Genomic DNA, 19,211 nt, shown 5'->3' on the forward strand with positions numbered 1-19,211 from the left:
ACGCTCCTTTGCCCATGATGCAGCTCGTCAAGTGTGTGTTCATAAACGCTAGCCAAAATGTCTTAATGCTGGAAGTATAGAATATCTACGTTAATTGTGTTTCTATTCCCAACAAGCATACATTTATGCTATCTCATATTTATTGGTATGTTTGTGCGTTTGTTTGTCCTTTTGTCGATTCAAGCGGTTTAAATCCACAAGCTAAAATGTAGCTAGCATGCTAAATGGTCAGACTTTGCCGGGTGATTTTCTTGTTATTCGATTGTGCGACTTGGCAAAGAACTATGTTTACTTTTAATTTAATTTACTCACTGCTCGATTAGACAGCCTCATATTTCACAAGCTGGACGCTTGTTAAATTGTATTGCTGTATCGTACCAGTTTAAATGAACAAAAAGACCACAGTTTTCCCTTGTTTCTTTACCCGTAACATGTTTGAATGAGATATTTTTTGTGTTCGGTCGTCGCTTATATTGTTTTGTTTATTAGGATGGTTTCACGTTATAGTCAGTATAATCCAATGCTAACTAAATAGTACTTTTTTTTTAAAACTCTTAATTGTACTTGCAGCGTGACAACTGAAGACAATGACGTCCATTATCAAGCTGACAGCCGTGTCGGGGGTCCAGGAGGAGTCTGCCCTCTGTTACCTGCTGCAGGTGGATGAATTCCGCTTCCTCCTGGACTGTGGCTGGGATGAGAACTTCTCAATGGACATTATTGATGCTATGAAACGGTAATTATGGTATCCATCTGCTGATTACACCCCCTTCTGTTCTGTGAATTGAAAAAAATGAATGTGTGATGTTTCATTTGTCCCCCCTTCCTCAGATATGTTCATCAGGTTGATGCTGTGCTTCTCTCCCATCCTGACCCCATACACCTGGGAGCCCTGCCATACGCTGTGGGGAAAATGGGCTTAAACTGCACTATATATGCCACAATACCTGTCTACAAGATGGGGCAAATGTTCATGTATGATCTATATCAGGTAAGAAAGTGCTGTGTGGAGTTGTGCCAGTATATTGTTTTTACTATATACTGTGGTCAAACATCAATACTGCCAACCATTTCCATTACTCTGATTATCATAGTTTTCAAAGGACACCGTAAACACAGCAGAGGATCAGGCTTCTGTCTTTCCAGCTCTAGCTTGTCTGGGCATGGCTTTCTTTATTAACATTAGCCACGAACCTGCTGCAGTGTGGCCGGCTTACAGGTATTAGTCATAACGTTCAGTGAGAGAGAGCTGCATTTCAGCTGACTGACACTCTGTGCGTCAAAAGATTGCAGACATCACATTTTTCCTCTCAGATTAGCTTCACCTCTGCTGGCGTTTGTTAGTAGTGATGTAGAGAAGGCGTGTAGAGCGACAGTCAGCACTAGTGGCCTTTAAGAGCCCAGTTTAGCTGTTATTACGGTATATTAAAAATGATGTTAACTGTTAACACCCAGCAGATAACACTTACTACACAGTCCGTACACTCCAGAAATCAATCGATCAATTTCACTGGGAAAAATTCATGAGTAGTAGTATGAATGGGTGTGGAGAACCTAAGAGACACAGACACTGAGCTGCATTTAAAGTGATTTCCAGTCAACTGTCTTAAACTTTGAACAACTTGCTGTTGTTTACAGAGTTTAAACTGTTTTTGATGTTTTTTCTTATGCAGAGTCCAATAAAGCTACAATACACAGACAACTGTTCAGTGAATAAAATCCAGAAGTAATTTAACTATATTTTAGCGCTAATAGTCAGATTTATTATCATGATACTGTTTACTGTTATATGTTTACCTATGAAAATGGTGGCTTGGAAATTTGATACTGGCACATCCCTAATATGTTGCTGTATGCATGTACAGTCACTTACACTATTACACTATTTTCTTATGTTCTTTTTTTTGCATAGTCTCGAAACAACAGTGAAGATTTCACACTCTTCACCCTTGACGATGTGGATTGTGCATTTGACAAAATCCAGCAACTGAAATACTCTCAGATTGTCAATCTGAAAGGTGAGTTAGAGTCAGAAGTTTGCCTTGTTCATGTATCACAGGCACATCAGTGTTTTTATATCATGCTTTGTACCTCACAGGGAAAGGGCATGGTCTGTCAATCACACCGCTCCCCGCTGGTCACATGATTGGAGGGACTATTTGGAAAATTGTGAAGGACGGGGAGGAGGAGATCGTTTATGCTGTGGACTTCAACCACAAGAGAGAGATGTGAGAACAAAGAAAACTTGCATATCAAGTAGAATATTGGTTTTAGTTTGGCTGTGGGTTCATGCTCTGTTTTACTCTGCTTTTACAATTCTAGCCACTTGAACGGCTGCACGTTGGAGAGCATCAGTCGTCCTTCCTTGCTTATTACAGACTCCTTCAATGCTACATATGTACAACCACGTCGCAAACAAAGGGATGAGCAGCTCCTTAGTAAGTAATCTTCACAGGATTCTGTAGTAGTAATAATTAAATTGCATATTAAAGTATTCATTAAAATAAAAAAACAATCATTAGAAGAGACCAATGGTCTAAGACGTGTGCCTTGTAATTGTGATATTTCTGACTTGACTCCAACATCACAAATGAGAGTCAAAGGACCATATTCTCAGTTAAAGTCTTCTCTGTCACAAAGCGTTTTGTGTCTTGTTTTAAATTGTGTGACAAAAGCAAAATTGTAACTGGTACTTAAACCCTTTTTACCTCTGTTGGTCAAGAAATGAACTGTACTCATAGTTTATGACTCCTAATATTTTTTAAAAATTCCTCCCAGACCTCCTCCTATTTCTGTTAACTGAGAAATGTAATATAATGGATGAATAATACATCATATTCATATTCTTCTTTCTCTCTCCTCAAAGCCAATGTAATGGAGACCCTTCGTGGTGACGGTAATGTCCTTATTGCCGTGGATACGGCTGGGCGCGTGTTGGAGCTGGCTCAGCTCCTGGACCAGATTTGGAGGACAAAGGATGCTGGACTGGGAGCTTACCCACTCGCCCTGCTTAACAACGTCAGCTACAATGTGGTGGAGTTCTCCAAGTCCCAGGTATCAATCGCAGAGATTTACGCTTCGGAAGTGTTTGTATTGTTGCTTATGTGTCAATTTTCCATGATAAACGTGAAAGTAAATTATAATTTCATATTACATTTAAAGGATATCTTTACAAGTCATGGTTTTTGCCTGCTGTGTGTAGGTGGAGTGGATGAGTGACAAGCTCATGAGGTGTTTTGAGGACAAGAGAAACAACCCTTTCCAGTTCCGTCACTTGACCCTGTGCCACAGTCTGGCAGACCTGGCCCGGGTGCCCAGCCCCAAGGTGGTGCTGTGCAGCCAGCCAGACCTGGAATCTGGCTTTTCTAGAGAACTCTTTATCCAGTGGTGCCAAGACACCAAAAACTCCATCATCCTGACCTACCGTACTACACCTGGAACCCTGGCCCGCTACCTCATCGACAACCCCGGAGAGAAGATGCTGGATCTGGAGGTGACACCAGCAGTCATGATGTTGATTTGCTATGACAGAGGGGATAGATTAATCTCTTCATGCAGCGTTTTGCCCCAGGGGGAAGCTTCTGTCTCTCACATTCAGACCTAGCTGAGGAAACAACAAAATGTGTCATTCTGTCATTTGCGCCATATCCATCTTTCACTCTTCTCATTATGACAGGTGAGGAAAAGAGTGAAGCTCGAAGGCAAGGAGCTGGAAGAATACCTTGAAAATGATAAAATAAAGAAGGAAGCGGCTAAAAAACTTGAACAAGCAAAAGAGTAAGTCCACAAAGAGATAAACACGGGTCAACTGGGTGCTTAAGGGGTCCATGTCTCTTATTGCTGATGTTTATGTTTGCTTTATGCACTTGATTTATATCATTTTATAGTCTGTAAACAGCTAAAACAGCATGATTTGCCAACAAAAATGCAAATTGTGATCTAGATTGCACATCTAAAACAGTTTATTTAAATGAAAAGCTGTTAATGGAACCAGAGTCGTGACACGCCAAGTCTGCTTGCAGCAACATCAGTCTGAAACTGAGCAAAAATGTGTTTAAAAAAAAAGAAAGTTAAATATGTACACAGTTAATGCTTATTTTGATGCACTTGCAGGGTGGATGTGGACTCCAGTGACGAGAGCGATATGGACGATGACCTGGATCAACCAGCTACTGTGAAAACCAAACACCACGACTTGATGATGAAGGGCGAGGGGAGCCGTAAAGGCAGTTTCTTCAAACAAGCCAAAAAGTCTTACCCAATGTTCCCCACACACGAGGAGAGAATCAAATGGGACGAGTACGGAGAAATCATCAGGTACTGCAATATTGATCCATGTGAACATTGGGTCAAAGAGAGATGGATGTAGACATGGAAAACCTACACCTACCGTATGTGAATCAGCAGCCATTGTCAGTAAACTGTCATGATGTTTATTTACAGGCTAGAAGACTTTCTTGTTCCCGAACTGCAAGCCACAGAGGAGGAGAAAAGCAAATTGGAGTCTGGGTTGACCAACGGTGATGAGCCCATGGACCAGGACCTCTCTGTCGTCCCCACCAAATGCATCTCCAGTGTAGAAAATCTTGAAATTAGGTCAGTGATCATCTGGCTCGTAGTCAAGAGAATTTAGCTCATGGCTAGTACTCTGCAGGTTTAAATTCCCAAATATAAAATGTAGGGATGCACCGATCGGTCGGCCACCGATGGAAAATGGCCGGTTTTCAGCTGATCATCCATTACCGACGACTGGCCAATCAGTCTCATATATCTGATTTTTTTGCCGGTCAAATTTTTCACATACACAACGGCAGCTGTGGCACAGACAGTACAGACACACACGCACACATGTCGTTGGTGTGGAAGTTCTTCAGCATAACTGAAGAAGACACAAAGCTCAGAATTTGTTATACCTTTTTAAGTCCAAAATAAGCTGCAGAGGAACAACCTTGAAAGCATTTGGAACAATAAAAAAAAAACATCATCCCAGTGAACATGCCCAATTTCAAGAAGAAAAATGTAAGTTATTTAAATAGTACATAAACATACAATTAAATTTCAATATTCCATTAAAGAAAAGTTTCAAAAATGTTTGTGTATACTGTCAATTATAGTAATTAGAAAGAAAGCAATTGGCAGAAATTGGAATCAGCCTAGAAAATTGCAATCGGTGCATCTCTAATAAAATGCTCTCCTCTTCCTCATAAAATACCTGTTAGTGCTGATCAGTGGCCAACAGCACAGTGTTGCACTGTGCTGGATGGCCTCCAGGTATGAATGAGTGTAAATGTTTGAGTGTGTTGCTGAGAAAGGATGATGTCAAGTCAGCAAACTTCCCCCGGATGAATTACAACTCTGTCAAGAAATCCTGTCTCGGCCCGTGTTAAGTAATGCTCAACAAATCAGCAATATTCAAAGTCTTTATTCTGTCTTCATTCCCCCCCGACAGAGCCAGAGTAACATATATAGACTATGAAGGTCGCTCTGACGGCGACTCTATAAAGAAGATTATTAATCAGATGAAGCCCAGACAGCTGGTGATCGTTCATGGGCCGCCAGAAGCCAGCCTGGACCTGGCTGAGTCCTGCAAGGCTTTCAGCAAGGACATCAAAGTCTACACGCCCAAACTGCAGGAAACTATAGACGCCACCAGTGAGACACACATCTACCAGGTCAGCCAGCCCTGCTTGGTTTCCATTTGAATTCAGTACCTTCTTTTGTGATTGGCTGTACAGAATTGTTGGGTGAACAGCAAAATTTTACGTCTAATTTTGTAAATGTGTTTATTAGATTCATAAATACAACGTATTCTGCTTTGAAATGATAAAACCTTTATAAATCTGTCATTGTCAGGTCTTTGCATTTGCTATTTGGGTTTTAAAATCCCTGGTGAACTGCTACAAGGTTGATTTCTTTAGCAACACCCACGCTGAAGCATAAAAGCAACCTTCCATGACAGTCCAACGTCTTCACCCTATATTGTCTTCTCACGGTAAAGGTGCGGTTGAAAGACTCCTTGGTGAGCTCCCTGCAGTTCTGCAAGGCCAAAGACACGGAGCTGGCGTGGATCGACGGCGTGCTGGACATGCGCGTGGTGAAGGTGGACACGGGCGTGATGCTGGAGGAGGGTGTGAAAGAGGAGGCGGAGGACGGCGAGCTGGCCATGGACATCGCCCCCGATCTTGGCATAGACCACAGCACCACGGCGGCGGCGGCCCAGCGGGCCATGAAGAACCTGTTCGGAGAGGATGACAAGGAGCTGTCTGAGGAGAGTGATGTCATCCCCACGCTGGAGCCACTGCCTCCACATGAGGTGAGGGAACATATACTGACTATTCACAGTCCAGCAGAGATGTCGCGTCGACATACAAGTATTTCTTGATATGAGTTCGGGGAAACATGTGGAAAATAAATTTGTAGTCATTAAGCTTAAAACAATCACTTTAGAACAAGTTTAACACTCTGTTATCGCGCTGTTAAATACTCATGCTATTAACTGGGACATACTGTAAATCAGTTGTATCGAATTAGTGAAGTGTCCCACCTCTGACTGATGGGATCATAAAAAAAAAAGTGGGAAGAAAGCCAACGATGGTGCTTTGCTTTAATTGAGCCATGAGAGATTTCCAGTGGAAGCGTTGCAGACTTTTCCACTCATATTGGAAGGTAACTTCATTTCAAGGCTTTTTGCATTCATGCAAATTACTTCAGCTGGTGGAATAAACAGAAGTAGCAGAGGGCTTTTTGGAACCGGTGAACCAAAACTCTTATTTTCATGCCCTAAAAAGTGGCTCAGAGACAATTTGCCCAAGGTGAGTTACAGATAAGAGTTTATCCTAGAGCAGATAACCACAGGACTCACAACTGCAGGTGGTACAAACTTTTTCGGGATGGTTGTAATACGATTCTGGTAGTCTGTGTCCACAACAGCGTATGAGCAGCTCCGGCAGCCCTTTTTTTTTTGAGAAACTGTCTTCCATGCTCCCTCCAGATTCCAGGGCATCAGTCGGTGTTCATCAACGAGCCTCGCCTGTCTGACTTCAAGCAGGTCCTGCTGAGAGAGGGCATCCAGGCCGAGTTTGTGGGAGGAGTGCTGGTATGCAACAACATGGTGGCCGTCCGCAGGGTGAGTGTCCTTCCCACTGGCTCAGTGAGCGCACTATCCATCAGCTCCCCGCAACGCAAGGCAACACTCGCCCTCGACAAGGAAAGCGGCCAGCACAGAAGACATATGGCACTGGCTTGTTTTTTCGCCAGAAACACACAGATAAAATGTTGAGCTTTTGGTTTTATTCCATATTGATTCATATTTTGGCTTAGTGTTGCATAGTTTATAATTTACTGAGGATTGATACACTAGCCAATCAAGAATTATAAGAACTACACATCAGATACAAACCAGACAAATTCACACTAGTGGATTTAAAAACAATACATCCTTTCATATCTCCTGTTTATAGACTTAAGGCTCTTATATTGTTCCCTTCAAGGCATTAAAACCAACTTGCAGAGATTTCTTTAGGACAGTAATTTATCACCGCAACAACTAGACAAGAGTGAACACATTTCCACTGACACCAGTATTTATTGCCATAGAGTCTGTCGACTGTGAGCCATCAGAAGTAGCAATGCACAGCTGAAAATTGTCCCCATAAGACATACTAATATCGTTGTAAAGGAGTATGATATGTTCAGCTTCTCCCTTTGTTTGATGATGGATTGCGCATCTCGAGCAAGGCGTGCTTTTCAGTGCAGTGGGGAGGTTGTTTTCGATGCTGCAGGAAATACAGCAGCTTAGCCTGGAGTCTAGAGAAACACGGGCAAGAGCAGTCGGCTGTATATACTGTTTGTGTGTGTATATATATATATATATAAATGTCAGTCTGTGTGTGTTATCAGGTGATGGCAGTGAACCAAAGTCAGACAGTTGTGTCTGCAGAGATATGTTGTAGTTAAAAATATTAAAACCTTTTATTTTGACCAGCAAGATTACCCTTGATAGGTATTTACCAACAAAATCAGAGATGATATAATCTGAAAAGATATGATTTTGTTTTAGGGATGAAACGCAATTGGTCAGAATTTCACAAAACATTAAATAGTGTCTGAGTGTGGTTTGTGGTTTACACACTATTAAATAAAATACCAGCAATTAACACAATATGGAACATTAAACACAGAGAAACAAATACAGCCTGCCTAAGTAGGATAAACATTAAAGAGAGGAAAAAAAACGAAAGGCATTTGAAAAGATCTCACCTCAGAAAAAAGCTTTAAAAAAAGTCACAAGTAGAATTTAACAATTCAATTAAAGGGAAAAATAGGAGTGAGCCAGGATACCAACAACAAAATGCATAATTGACAAGAACTTAAAATAGATGTAACCCAGAAAATGAAATCAAAGAGAACTGAGACAGTGAAAGGAGCGTGTGTGTCTGTGTGTGTGTGCTATTTAACTGGGAAAACTTGATTCATTAGACACTTTAATCCCAAGTAAGAAGCAACGAATAGGAAACGTGACCATGTTGTACAAAGTGTTAACGAATATTACACCAGGACCTTGATGACCTGTGTGTCTTTGTGCTCTCTTTGTCCAGACGGAGGCCGGACGCATTGGCCTGGAAGGCTGCCTGTGTGACGACTACTATAAGATCCGGGAGCTTCTGTATCAGCAGTACGCCGTAGTATAACAGCAGCAGCAGTAAACGCTGCAACAGAGCACACCATGGCAATACAGAGACAATCCTTTATGAGGACTTTACCCAGAGGAGAAGAGCGTGACACGCTCAGACTACCTCTGCCCCATGGGCGGCTCCAGCTGTTTGACTGTAAACATCGTTGTACAGTTTCCCTTTTATATTTTTTTTCCAGATAACTTTTTTTTTTTTTTTTATTGTTAGTTTACCACTGCAATGTGAGAGGCAGATGCTTTACCCGGACTGACCTTTCTATGTGAATGGACTCTACAACTCTGAAGTTCTTATATTCCTAACCCCCCCCCTCCCTCTGTACAGTAACATCCCCATGCACTGGATGGACAAAAGGATGCTTCCCTCCTCTTATTCATTAAAAACAGTCATTTTTTTCAAATATGCGTTGCTGTGAAAGGTTTATCTCAGATGTTCATGCGATAGTTAGCACTGGGTGTTCAACCTCAATACTTTTAGAATACTGACAAGCACTCAAAGCCTGTCAAGTATTGATAGATGGCATTGAATGCTGTCCCATATTCTTAGTCTTGTTTTCATATGCTTTGATCAAATATTGTTTGATCAGAAAAATTTGCAAATTTTAGACAAAAGTTAATTCAGGCAATTTCTTGTGGCCACTTGTCTTAAAACAGCATTAAAGCAATTTATTATTGCACTTCCATAAAGATGGAGACTTGCAAGAGACAGACAAAAAAGAAATAATGGTCAAAATCGAATCTGTGGAGGCCGAGATATCCTGAACTTTACTCCTTTTGTATAAACAAAGTTTCACAGAAGCTGAATCCTACACTTCCCAAAATGCAACTTGATAGATTGATAGACTTTATAGACTTTCATTAGACTTTGCCTGGTAAATACTTCCAGCTAACATTTGTAATTACAAAAATTCTGTTATAGATTTGAAGTGGCAAGCCCAAACTGAAAATAACCCGATTACATCATCAGAGACATTTTCTCAAACTTGAAAAACCTCCTTCAGAGCCGCAGAGGACAACAGGTTGAGTAGTAGCACTCAAGACAAATAAAAAGATTTTCATCAGTATAATTAATTGAATTCACCTTTTAAACAATGATGTATTGAGAAGTTTGGCATATTTGCTATGTGAAAAAATGTTATTAGTATATTGCTCAATTTAAGATATTGGAAAAATATAATTTTGGTATCTGTAATGAAATTTGGGTATCATATTGGCATCATTATGGAAACATTTCAAACCACACCCAGGTCTTTCCACAGCTGATGTGGTGTATTTCATTTGCTATCTGTACTATAACAGCACATTACCGCCTACTAGGTCAACTAGTTACTGCAGTAACACCAGATGGAGACATTTTTCAGCTGTATCTAACCAGCCTCTGAATACCCATATCAAATCTGCCCATGCAGCAGGACCATCTGTAATGCAGTGGTGAGATGACATTGTCCCTGAAGTGATAACTGGGATTGAATATAACTCAACCTGCTACGTGGTGAGCTAGGATTAACGCTCTCTTTATATTTCAGGCAACTGTCTCTCGCAGTAAAAACTGTGTTTACTTCCTCGGCTGTTTGTGACGGGGTGAAAAAAAAATAATGAAATGGTCCAGCAGTTTGTTTTCTTATCTTTTTCAGGCACATGGATATACAGCCTCACCTCTGCTGTGCCCCAGTGAGGTGGAACCAGTGTATTAGAAAAGTTAGGCGATAAGGAGGGAGGAGGGAGTGTTGCTGGCGTGAGGATGGAGGGTGTCATTGCCAGAGCAGTGTGTTCCAGTGTGCCGTGGTGGCACATTGACTCGGTTGATTACATTTGCACCACTGTGTGAATCCCCGGGGTAGATCCTTAACACAGGCAGCTGCGGAATGCCACTTATATGGAGATACCAAAACAAAACAGCTCCCCCCTCCCCCCAGCCTCCACACTCCTTTTCATCACCCCCAACTCTTCCCATCTCACATGTGCCCAGAGCAGTGGAGACTCCTACACTGATAGCCTGTTAAGCAATCACAGGGGGGCACACACACACACACACACAAGTAGGACAGTGAAAGAGAGCAGTGTTAAGGAGTGTGTGTGTGTGTGGGTGAACATGCACATGGTTGGAGGAGTTAGACTTGAGCACGGATGGGTGGCTGTCGTGCAGGCCTGTTTTTATACAGTTGCATAACATACAGTTTTGCACTTTAGAAACATTAAAATTTAAATGCTCTTTTTTAATCCATGGCTCACACAGACACACACACACACACACACAAAAAAACTTCAGAAACGCACCAGTGATGCCTTTTATTTATTTCTTCCCCCCCCTCCACCCCGAACCTCGGTAACCTGTGACAGACTGAGGCTGAGTGAGAGATAGAGAGCTAGAGTGGAGATGATGGGGAGGAGAGAGAGAAGCTCTTCTGTGCCACAGAGCATGCCAGCCCTGGCCAGTCACTGCTTTTCATTTTGATAATTGACCGGCAACGCCAGAAATGTCCATCAGCTAATCCTCTTAGCTTTCATAATGCTGACTCTGTCACAGAAGCCCCTGTTTTAATGTAACGAGCAGCTAAGCCCAGAGCACAGGGCAGAGTCGCCCTGGGGCACCGAGGCCACTCTGCCCTCTGGAGGCCAGTGAGAGACCTGCTCTCAACTCAACAAGTGCCCCGCCGATCTGTCAGACGACGACAAATCACAGATCTATCACCTGGCTCCAGGGTGATCATCCCTCTGCTTTTCACACTGTACTCACTGGCACCATGTGGCAAAAGCTGCAACGAAAAAAAAAAGGAGCATCTTGGTTGTGTATATCCATTCATCTGTGTGGATTGGAGGATGAATGAATATAATCCCTTTTGAATTCCCGGTCTCCTCACTAAGCAGACCACTTAATGCCAATGACATCAATGTAATAATATGAAAGGGGACGCATTTCTATGAAACCGCACAATATTCAAACATAGCATAAGGCATACAAATCTCATGATACCCTGCTCTAAAAATGGAACTTGATCTTTTTACTCTGGCCAAATGGACATCACGCTAAATTTCTTGAGCATTTGCAAAGTAGTTCTTTGAGGTCAGAATAACAAAAATTGTGGAGTCAAGGCCTCTGTGCTTTTATCTCAACTTTCTCAACTGAGAAAATGCAAAATAATTAAATTATGAAGCCCAATTTTCAGAGATCTTGCAATATTTAAACACTCAAATTAACAGAGAATTACTTATTCAGGACTCCAATTTTGCAGATGGAAAGCTTAAAGAATTACGCCTTCTTTACACCTACCAACATGTTGTATCTAGTTTGTTTATCTCGTACACAAACTGAAATGTAAAAAAACATGTTGTAGTTTTATGGGGAGTTACATGCATGGATGTATTGAAAGAATTTCTTGAGGACCAAGGAGTCACTGCACTCGGCTGCTGGTCACCAAGAAATCATTACAGCTCCCTGTAAAACACAACTTACCATTATAAATTTTTTGTTAGTGTACGAATAAACAAACGAGATTTTAATTCTGAGCTTTAGAGGTGCTGGTAGGAGCATTTTTGATCTTTGAAGAGAGCCAGGCAAGCTGTTTCCCACCTGTTTTCCTGACTCGCTCCATGCTTAGCACACCATCTACCTCTCGGCAAGAAAGTGAGTGTATTTCCCAAAATGTTGAACTATTCCTTAAAAAAATTGGTTGCGTGGAGTCACCTTACAATATTTAGAACCTAGAAGCAGTTTTTAGGCTCTTGGCTACTCTTGAGAGTGAGTTAACTGTTCATCTTGTTTTCATTCTCTTCATTTTCTCCCCTTTCACTCTTCCCCACTCAACACTTGTTAATTCCCCTCTAGGCTCTTGCTTGCTTTTTTCCTCCATCTCTTCCCCAATTCCTCTCTCTATGGTTAATCCCCATGTGCCAGCGTCTTGCTGTGGTAATGGTCCTTTAGTAAAGGAACCACTTACGCACACCCACTCTTTAAGACACATAGAAAGACTGTGTTGAGCAGGAATCCTGAATTACACCATCATGGAGGTGATCCTCTTATGCAACCTGCTCTTCACACCCATCCACAAAGCAGGAATGCTCACGAGCACAAATCCACGAAAGGCACTTGCTGCCAGATTACCCACAGTCCACAATACTGCAGCTGCCATGTTGCCTTTTTGATGAAACAATGCATTTTGTTGGGTGAATTCATAGCCAGGACTGATCCTGGCTGGTTTATTGGCAGAGACATGTGGATGACTTAGCGATCATGTGTATGTGACTGGATATTTAGGACAGATCACATGAGATTGTTTTGCTTGGCTGAAGTACAAACAGCACATTCTTCTCCTCTCCGAGCAAAACAAACCTGACCAGCTGGTTGTCCGTAACTTGAGGCGATGCAGGCAATAGGATCAGGAAGCGCGTTCTTGGATGAGGGCAGTATCAGCCTCTTAGCAAACTGCATTCAGGCTGACATGTGGTTCCAGCCAGTCAGCAGAATGCAACCTGGCTGGCCTCCTCTTTCCGCTCAGCACATCAGAGGGGAACCGGCTCTATCTGATGTGACATGGCTGACATCACCTTGAGAGCTGTGAGGAGGACCCTGCCGATGATTAATTCAAGCTCAAAAAAAAAAAAAAAACATGAAGAGGGTTAGCTCTGTGTTTACCCCCGCAGATGTCTCTCCTAAACTCAGGACGACTCTCTGGCATGACACAGTGCCGTGTAAGAAGGCTGAATCATCTGCAGTGAACGACAGCGATGTGAAAACAAGCAGAGGCCAAACCGAGGAGTGTGAATCCAAAGAGGTGACTCAGCATTACAACCGTTTATCGTCGTGCAGTTCAGTTTAGATGCCACCGCTCTGAATGGTGGCCTGCAGACCTCGGTCAAACAATGTCCAAATTATTCTGCTTGGTTTAACTTTTGTAGTGCAACATAATTGAGGTTTTCCTGCATCAGAACAATTCTAGTTGTGCCACCCATGTGCCCAACCGCAGGACCAAATATAAAATTGCCCTTTCAGTGCTTTCAGTCACACATTCTTTTGTTTGTCATGCTGAAGACTCGATAAAAAAGAGTTTCCAGAGCTAAAGACTCAATTTAAGTCACGAAAATGGCAACTTGAAACTTAACCCAACCTGCTGTGAGATTTGAAAGCTAAGAACATTCAAGTATCAAGTTTTCACCTGATAAAATCTGGTACAAAACGCAACAAACCTTGAATTGTGATTATTAGGCCTTGTATTGAAAGGACTTGGTCTCAGATGTCAAAAAAAGAAGGGAAAAAAAGGCCTTGAAACCCAATTTATTAAATCAGCCTTTTACATTTAGCAATACTTGCCAAAATTGAAAAAAAGTTTTGGTTGTTTCACATTAGAGATTTCTCCCTGTGCTGTTTTGTCTGCGCTGATATGAAAAGGCAGGGTTCAGTTGAAAATCTAATGACAGTTCTGAGTGTTGCTGGCACTGTCAATAAAATCTGATCCAATCACACCTAAATATTCCAGATGAAGCAGATTAGTTATTGAGTATTTAAAAATTTTTGTTATATTGAAACTGTTTTTACAGGCTGAGCAGTGTTCTTGCCTTTTGCACCAGCTGCTCTTAAAGTCCCCCTCCAGTCCAAAAATATGCTTTTCTTCTTGTTCCTACAGTTGGATGTTTGAGCTTCACTGTGCAGAATGATGTATGTGTTTGACACTAGAAGGATGTTTTCACATTCATCTGCTAAAAATGGAAAGTTTCTCTGTGCACGTTGAAAATCTGATTTTAAGGGGCATGAGTGTGATGTGGAAACTTCAAGCCTGCAGTGCACAAACACTGAGAATGGACTGAAGTAGGAGACATTTATTTGCATATTCATAGATTCTGGATTTTTAATGAGGGAGAAGGAGTAGATGTCATTTTAAGGATTTTAACATAGTAACATAACATAACAACATCATAGTCTTTTTTAGATTCACTACAGCTCAGGATGCTACAGTGACTTCTTGTTCACACAGCTTCTTATTGGATGGTGCTACAGATGGGTTTTTTTTTAGCAACCAATTCACACATTACTAAAGTGTTTACTAGATAAGACATTTGTTTAAGTCTTAATGATGTAACTTGATTTAGTAAATCAATAAGCTGAAAATAGCTAGTAGTTATAGGAACTTAGGAGGGACTTAATGCACCAACTGATGGAATTACGATTTACAGACTCTCGATCTTCATGTGTAAAATTGATGGAGTGCCCCATTAAAAAAAAAAAAAAAAAAAAAACATTTCTGATAAGTTCTCCATCAAAAAGCACATTCCAGTCCTCGTGTCTGCTTATGAATAATAACAACATGACATTAACAACTCCTACTCCAGTGTGGAGGTGTGCAGGGTGTTGAAATCGCACAGCAGGGAAATCTACCAGTTCATTGACTTTAATGCACACCCTTCCACCCCCAGCTCCAAGTGAATGAAGTAAAAAGAGTTCATCCTCACTTGTCCTCTGCTTCAGAGTACTGCTGGTAGTATTAATACAGACCTTGTCTCTGCAACTATGGTGCTATCTTCCCAGAATGAATGGGCTGCATGCTTCCGCTGGTATAACCTCTGTGGTCAGTCTGAATGGGACTCTCCACTGTTCTTTGCAAGGGGAAAAGGTTGCTCTTTGCCTGCCTACCCTTCCTTTTCTGCTGTGCGGACAAAAGAATAATGAAGCTATTTGTGTGCAGCTCATTACAAAAGGCTAAGTCTTTCTCAGATATAGCCAACCTTTTTCCTTTAGCCACTGTCCATCGTTAGTCAGCATAGCACCCCAAACAGTGAGACCTTCATCCAATTTCACGCAGTCCTGATGCTCACTGTTCCTAAAACTGTTCCAAAAAGTTAAATTGATGTCTTGGGCCTAGGCGGTGAGGATGATGTTTTGATAGGTGAACTTCAGCTTCTATGAGGGAAGTAAGCAAAGAGAAAAATAAGAATGTTTAGTGGAACCAGAATAATAAGTAACAGCTTGAGGGAATAATTAACATAAAGGTAAATTAAAAACTGAAACGTTGATTAATTCATGAGATGATGTCTAGAGAAATGAAAGCACATTCGTTGATTTTTGGTCTACATGAAGATTAGTCATGTGCAGGAAGTGGACAAAATATCATGAACACCATACCATATAATGTACTCCAATGCAAGACCACAAACTATAGCCTTCACTTTAGCACGAAAGGTCACTCTTGACCTTGGAATTGGTCATTTAAACTTAAACTCCACCAATTTTACAAATTAAAGTCTATTATGCGAAATAACTTGTATAAAGCCTTTAGTGGCTCCAGAGGGAGCTGCACAAAATCTGATAAATTGCCTCAACTCATCTGACTTGAGTTAGCGTCAGTTGGTACTGAAGACTACAAGATAGAAAATGGGAGAAAAATCTGGAGATGTGTAGTTACAAAGAAGTGAGGTTACTTCTGTAAGCCTGCGCCTCATCTTTGCTTGAGGCTAGCAGCTCAAAGCTACATTAGTCACTACTATCATATGGGTAATGAAGGAGCCTGGGAAAAAAGCAAGGAATTAAAAGAAATCTGATTCTGCTGCATTGAATATCAATTCTTTTTTGAAAAACTGTCCATTGTGAGTCCAACAATGTTATATAAGTGCAATGCTAAATTGCTGGAGTTCTTTTTTTTAAGGGCCACTAACTAGCTATAGCTTTCACACACATCTCATGGTCTTCCTCAGCAGATACAACAACCTCAAACAGGACAGGTGAGTCAACACACTCTTTCACTCAGTTTAAAACGTTGACAAATTTGAAGCTATTGTACTGGATTGCATTATGTACACTACAAATGTCCATGACATTTTCTCCACCCCGCTGTTTCATTAATACACCAAACATTTAAGAGCAAGTTTTCCTTTCTAGTCAGAAGGCGCCTACTGTACATCACTCTGCCAATTTTTATATGTTATGCAACAGATTTGTTTGGAGAGATAAAGAAATGGATCATGCTCAGCCGGCATGAAACGCATATAAATGATCGAGCATATTACCCTGTATTTCACGCAGTTACAGTAGCAAGCACTGTATGAATCATAATGTTTGGTACTGATGTTGGCTGTCTTGGGTTGACTGAGTTGTCTTACATTGTCGACAGCTGTATGGGTGAGTTTTCATGTCCTGGAGATGAAGAGAGTGGTACAGGAGATGACTGCTGCCTCTAGAATACACAGATTAGACTCTCTGTTGCTCCTCTCTGCCCTGTTTATTCTTCACACCTGAGCGGGCATACAAATAAACCTGCGGTGCTGCCACAGAATGCTCAAAACTCATGATGAATATTTCATTTTTTTCTGCAGCTGACTGACGAGCTTTTTCAAGGAGTAAAATCAGAAGGTCTCCAGAGACTTTTCTTGTGTGTGTGTGTGTGCACATAGCAGCCTCTGGCTAAAGAGAGCTGTGCAATACTTGGCAGGTTGGGAAAAAAAAAGGGTTCAGAGCTGGAGATAATTCTCCCTCCACTGTCTTCTTGCTTCAGATAATTTGTGAAATATTAGTTACAATGCCAGCAGTGCATTAATGCATCCTTTTTTAGCTCAGTGTCACCTGGTCATCTCTCCACATCGCAAAAACACACCTCAGCAGAATCCACTCCACATGTACATGGGATATCCCAGCACAATGTTACCACTCTAAAAGGACATACTGTATTCCAACTGCCCTTTTCTCCCTTTGTATCTTGTAAACGCTGAAAGAGAGAGAATTTAAAGGCATACTCAGAGTTTTAATTACAAAGTTCTTGTGTATAATGTGTAGATAATATATTGTTTTTGATCTTAACTTATAAGACAAGACAAAAACAGGACTAGGACTTGAGAAAACAAGTCCTGGTTTTGATCATATCTCAAGATTTCCATCAACAGATGGAGACTGCACAGTTCTCAAGGAATTGTAGATGATCACATTTCTGCTCTGAGTCCTTAAAGTGCTCAGAGAAATGCAAATTTGAACATCTTGCGGCAGGTAATATGATTGAAAGCTCCAGAAGAAGCTACTAAATAGACTGTGTGGGGAGATTCTCAGCTGCTGTTTCCTCCTGTTTTATTTCAGTTCTCGTTCCCACAGCTTGCATAGTTCTCCCTTACTTTGCATAAGTAACCTGATATGACTTTTTGGGTAATTTCAGTCCGTGTTATGACTCTCTACCTCACCAGGCTGCAGTTATATGTCATCAGTAAAAACCAGCAGTTGATAATCATTCACTATTTTCTGACACAGACTGTATTTAGCTTCATTCTGTACATTACTACTGGATACACACCTCAGTCAACTATAGCAACTGGGACATACTGCTGGTACAATGAAAACAATATTTCCATAATTACAAAAACATTATGTAAACTCTGTCATGGTTCTGCTATACTGCCCTTAAAGGCTGAATCTTAATTACTGCATTAAACCAGTGAACAAACCGCATGAATCATCACAGCGATAATGGAGTTGGAAGCTGAAATGAGCAACTCTGAGTCAAACGGCAATTGTTGTGCAACACTCACATGCTTCATTGTTAACACCCTTGACATCAAGTCATTAGTGATCTGCAGTGCAAGGACGTGACACATGCTTGGCATTTATATCAAACAACACATTTACATTGCGCTGACTGCTCCTTTTGACTTCTGCCCACGTGAAAACGCTCCTACAAAGCCAATCTCCCCGTTGTCTCCCTAAAAACCACAGTTCACACACACGTTATTATCTTCGCTGCAGATCAGCGGGCCATTCACCAGGTCCTGGAGAAGGCAAACGAGGCCATGTGTGTATGTTTGACCAAGCCACGGAGTGTAAAGCAGTGGCTAAATCTCTGTAAGCAGGCCCTGGCATTGCTCCCCAATTGCCTGCCTGCTGTGTGGGCAGGGGCCTGGAGGGGACTAATCCCTTGGGATGGGTACGAGTCACACATGTTGATGTTTATGTGTGTGTTTATGTGCATGCAGAAGACCCAAGTTGCAGGATAAAGACGAGACCCTGTGACGGATTCAGAGAGCCCTCACTAATAACCCGTGATGCCTTCAATGCTTAACTAGCAGCCTTCACACAATGTCTTGGATGTTTCTTGGAGATGATGGGTGATGTTTTTGGAGGTTTGCCTCATACTGCACTGATCTGCATCTTACATAAGCTTGGTCTGCAGGAGATTGCGTCGGAGTGAGAGGCCTTTTGACCCCTTACATGCTGCTCGGTTTTTGCTAAAGTGGGCAGCGGCAGCGGTGGCGGTGAAAGTTGACATGCTGTTTCAGCCTTGTCAACCTGTGAGTGTGGATGGCTATGAGGGGCGAGACAGCTCTCCTGTCTGTTATCATGGCAGTTAAGGTGACCCGCATGCAGGCCTGGAGGCAGCGGGGGCAGCATCCGCTCTGCAGCTTCATAAGTCCTCCAACAAATTTGTAATTGCAAGACAACACAAGTGTAAAAGACACAGTTTGACATTTTTGGGGGAGATACACTGCCAGCTGTATTCATAGACTACTCCTGGAATAATTAAGTCAGTCCCATTCAATAACAAATTGATACCACTTA

General features: G+C 41.7%; 1 protein-coding gene across 1 annotated transcript; it reads left to right on the forward strand.

The window, feature by feature from the left end:
- Nucleotides 1–9,090, forward strand: cpsf2 (cleavage and polyadenylation specific factor 2). Its single transcript, XM_044377091.1, has 15 exons — nt 1–145; nt 571–736; nt 832–991; nt 1,913–2,018; nt 2,099–2,228; nt 2,323–2,438; nt 2,867–3,054; nt 3,203–3,493; nt 3,677–3,777; nt 4,114–4,317; nt 4,444–4,596; nt 5,450–5,672; nt 5,999–6,313; nt 6,992–7,126; nt 8,598–9,090. Exons 2-15 carry the CDS (start codon nt 588–590, stop codon nt 8,688–8,690), a joined length of 2,364 nt encoding a protein of 787 aa, XP_044233026.1. The 5' UTR covers nt 1–145; nt 571–587; the 3' UTR covers nt 8,691–9,090.
- Nucleotides 9,091–19,211: the final 10,121 nt, after the last annotated feature.

The sequence above is a fragment of the Thunnus albacares genome, chromosome 16 (assembly GCF_914725855.1).
Source record: "Thunnus albacares chromosome 16, fThuAlb1.1, whole genome shotgun sequence".
Lineage (NCBI taxonomy): Eukaryota > Metazoa > Chordata > Actinopteri > Scombriformes > Scombridae > Thunnus > Thunnus albacares.

What these genes read in the sequence shown, in the direction of transcription:
- cpsf2 (XM_044377091.1), top strand. Translation starts at nt 588, where the DNA reads ATGACGTCCATTATCAAGCTGACAGCCGTGTCGGGGGTCCAGGAGGAG. An exon ending in TTCAACCACAAGAGAGAGAT is followed by an intron (nt 2,229 to 2,322) that starts GTGAGAACAAAG and finishes TTACAATTCTAG; the next exon opens with CCACTTGAACGGCTGCACGT. An exon ending in AAGGGATGAGCAGCTCCTTA is followed by an intron (nt 2,439 to 2,866) that starts GTAAGTAATCTT and finishes CTCTCCTCAAAG; the next exon opens with CCAATGTAATGGAGACCCTT.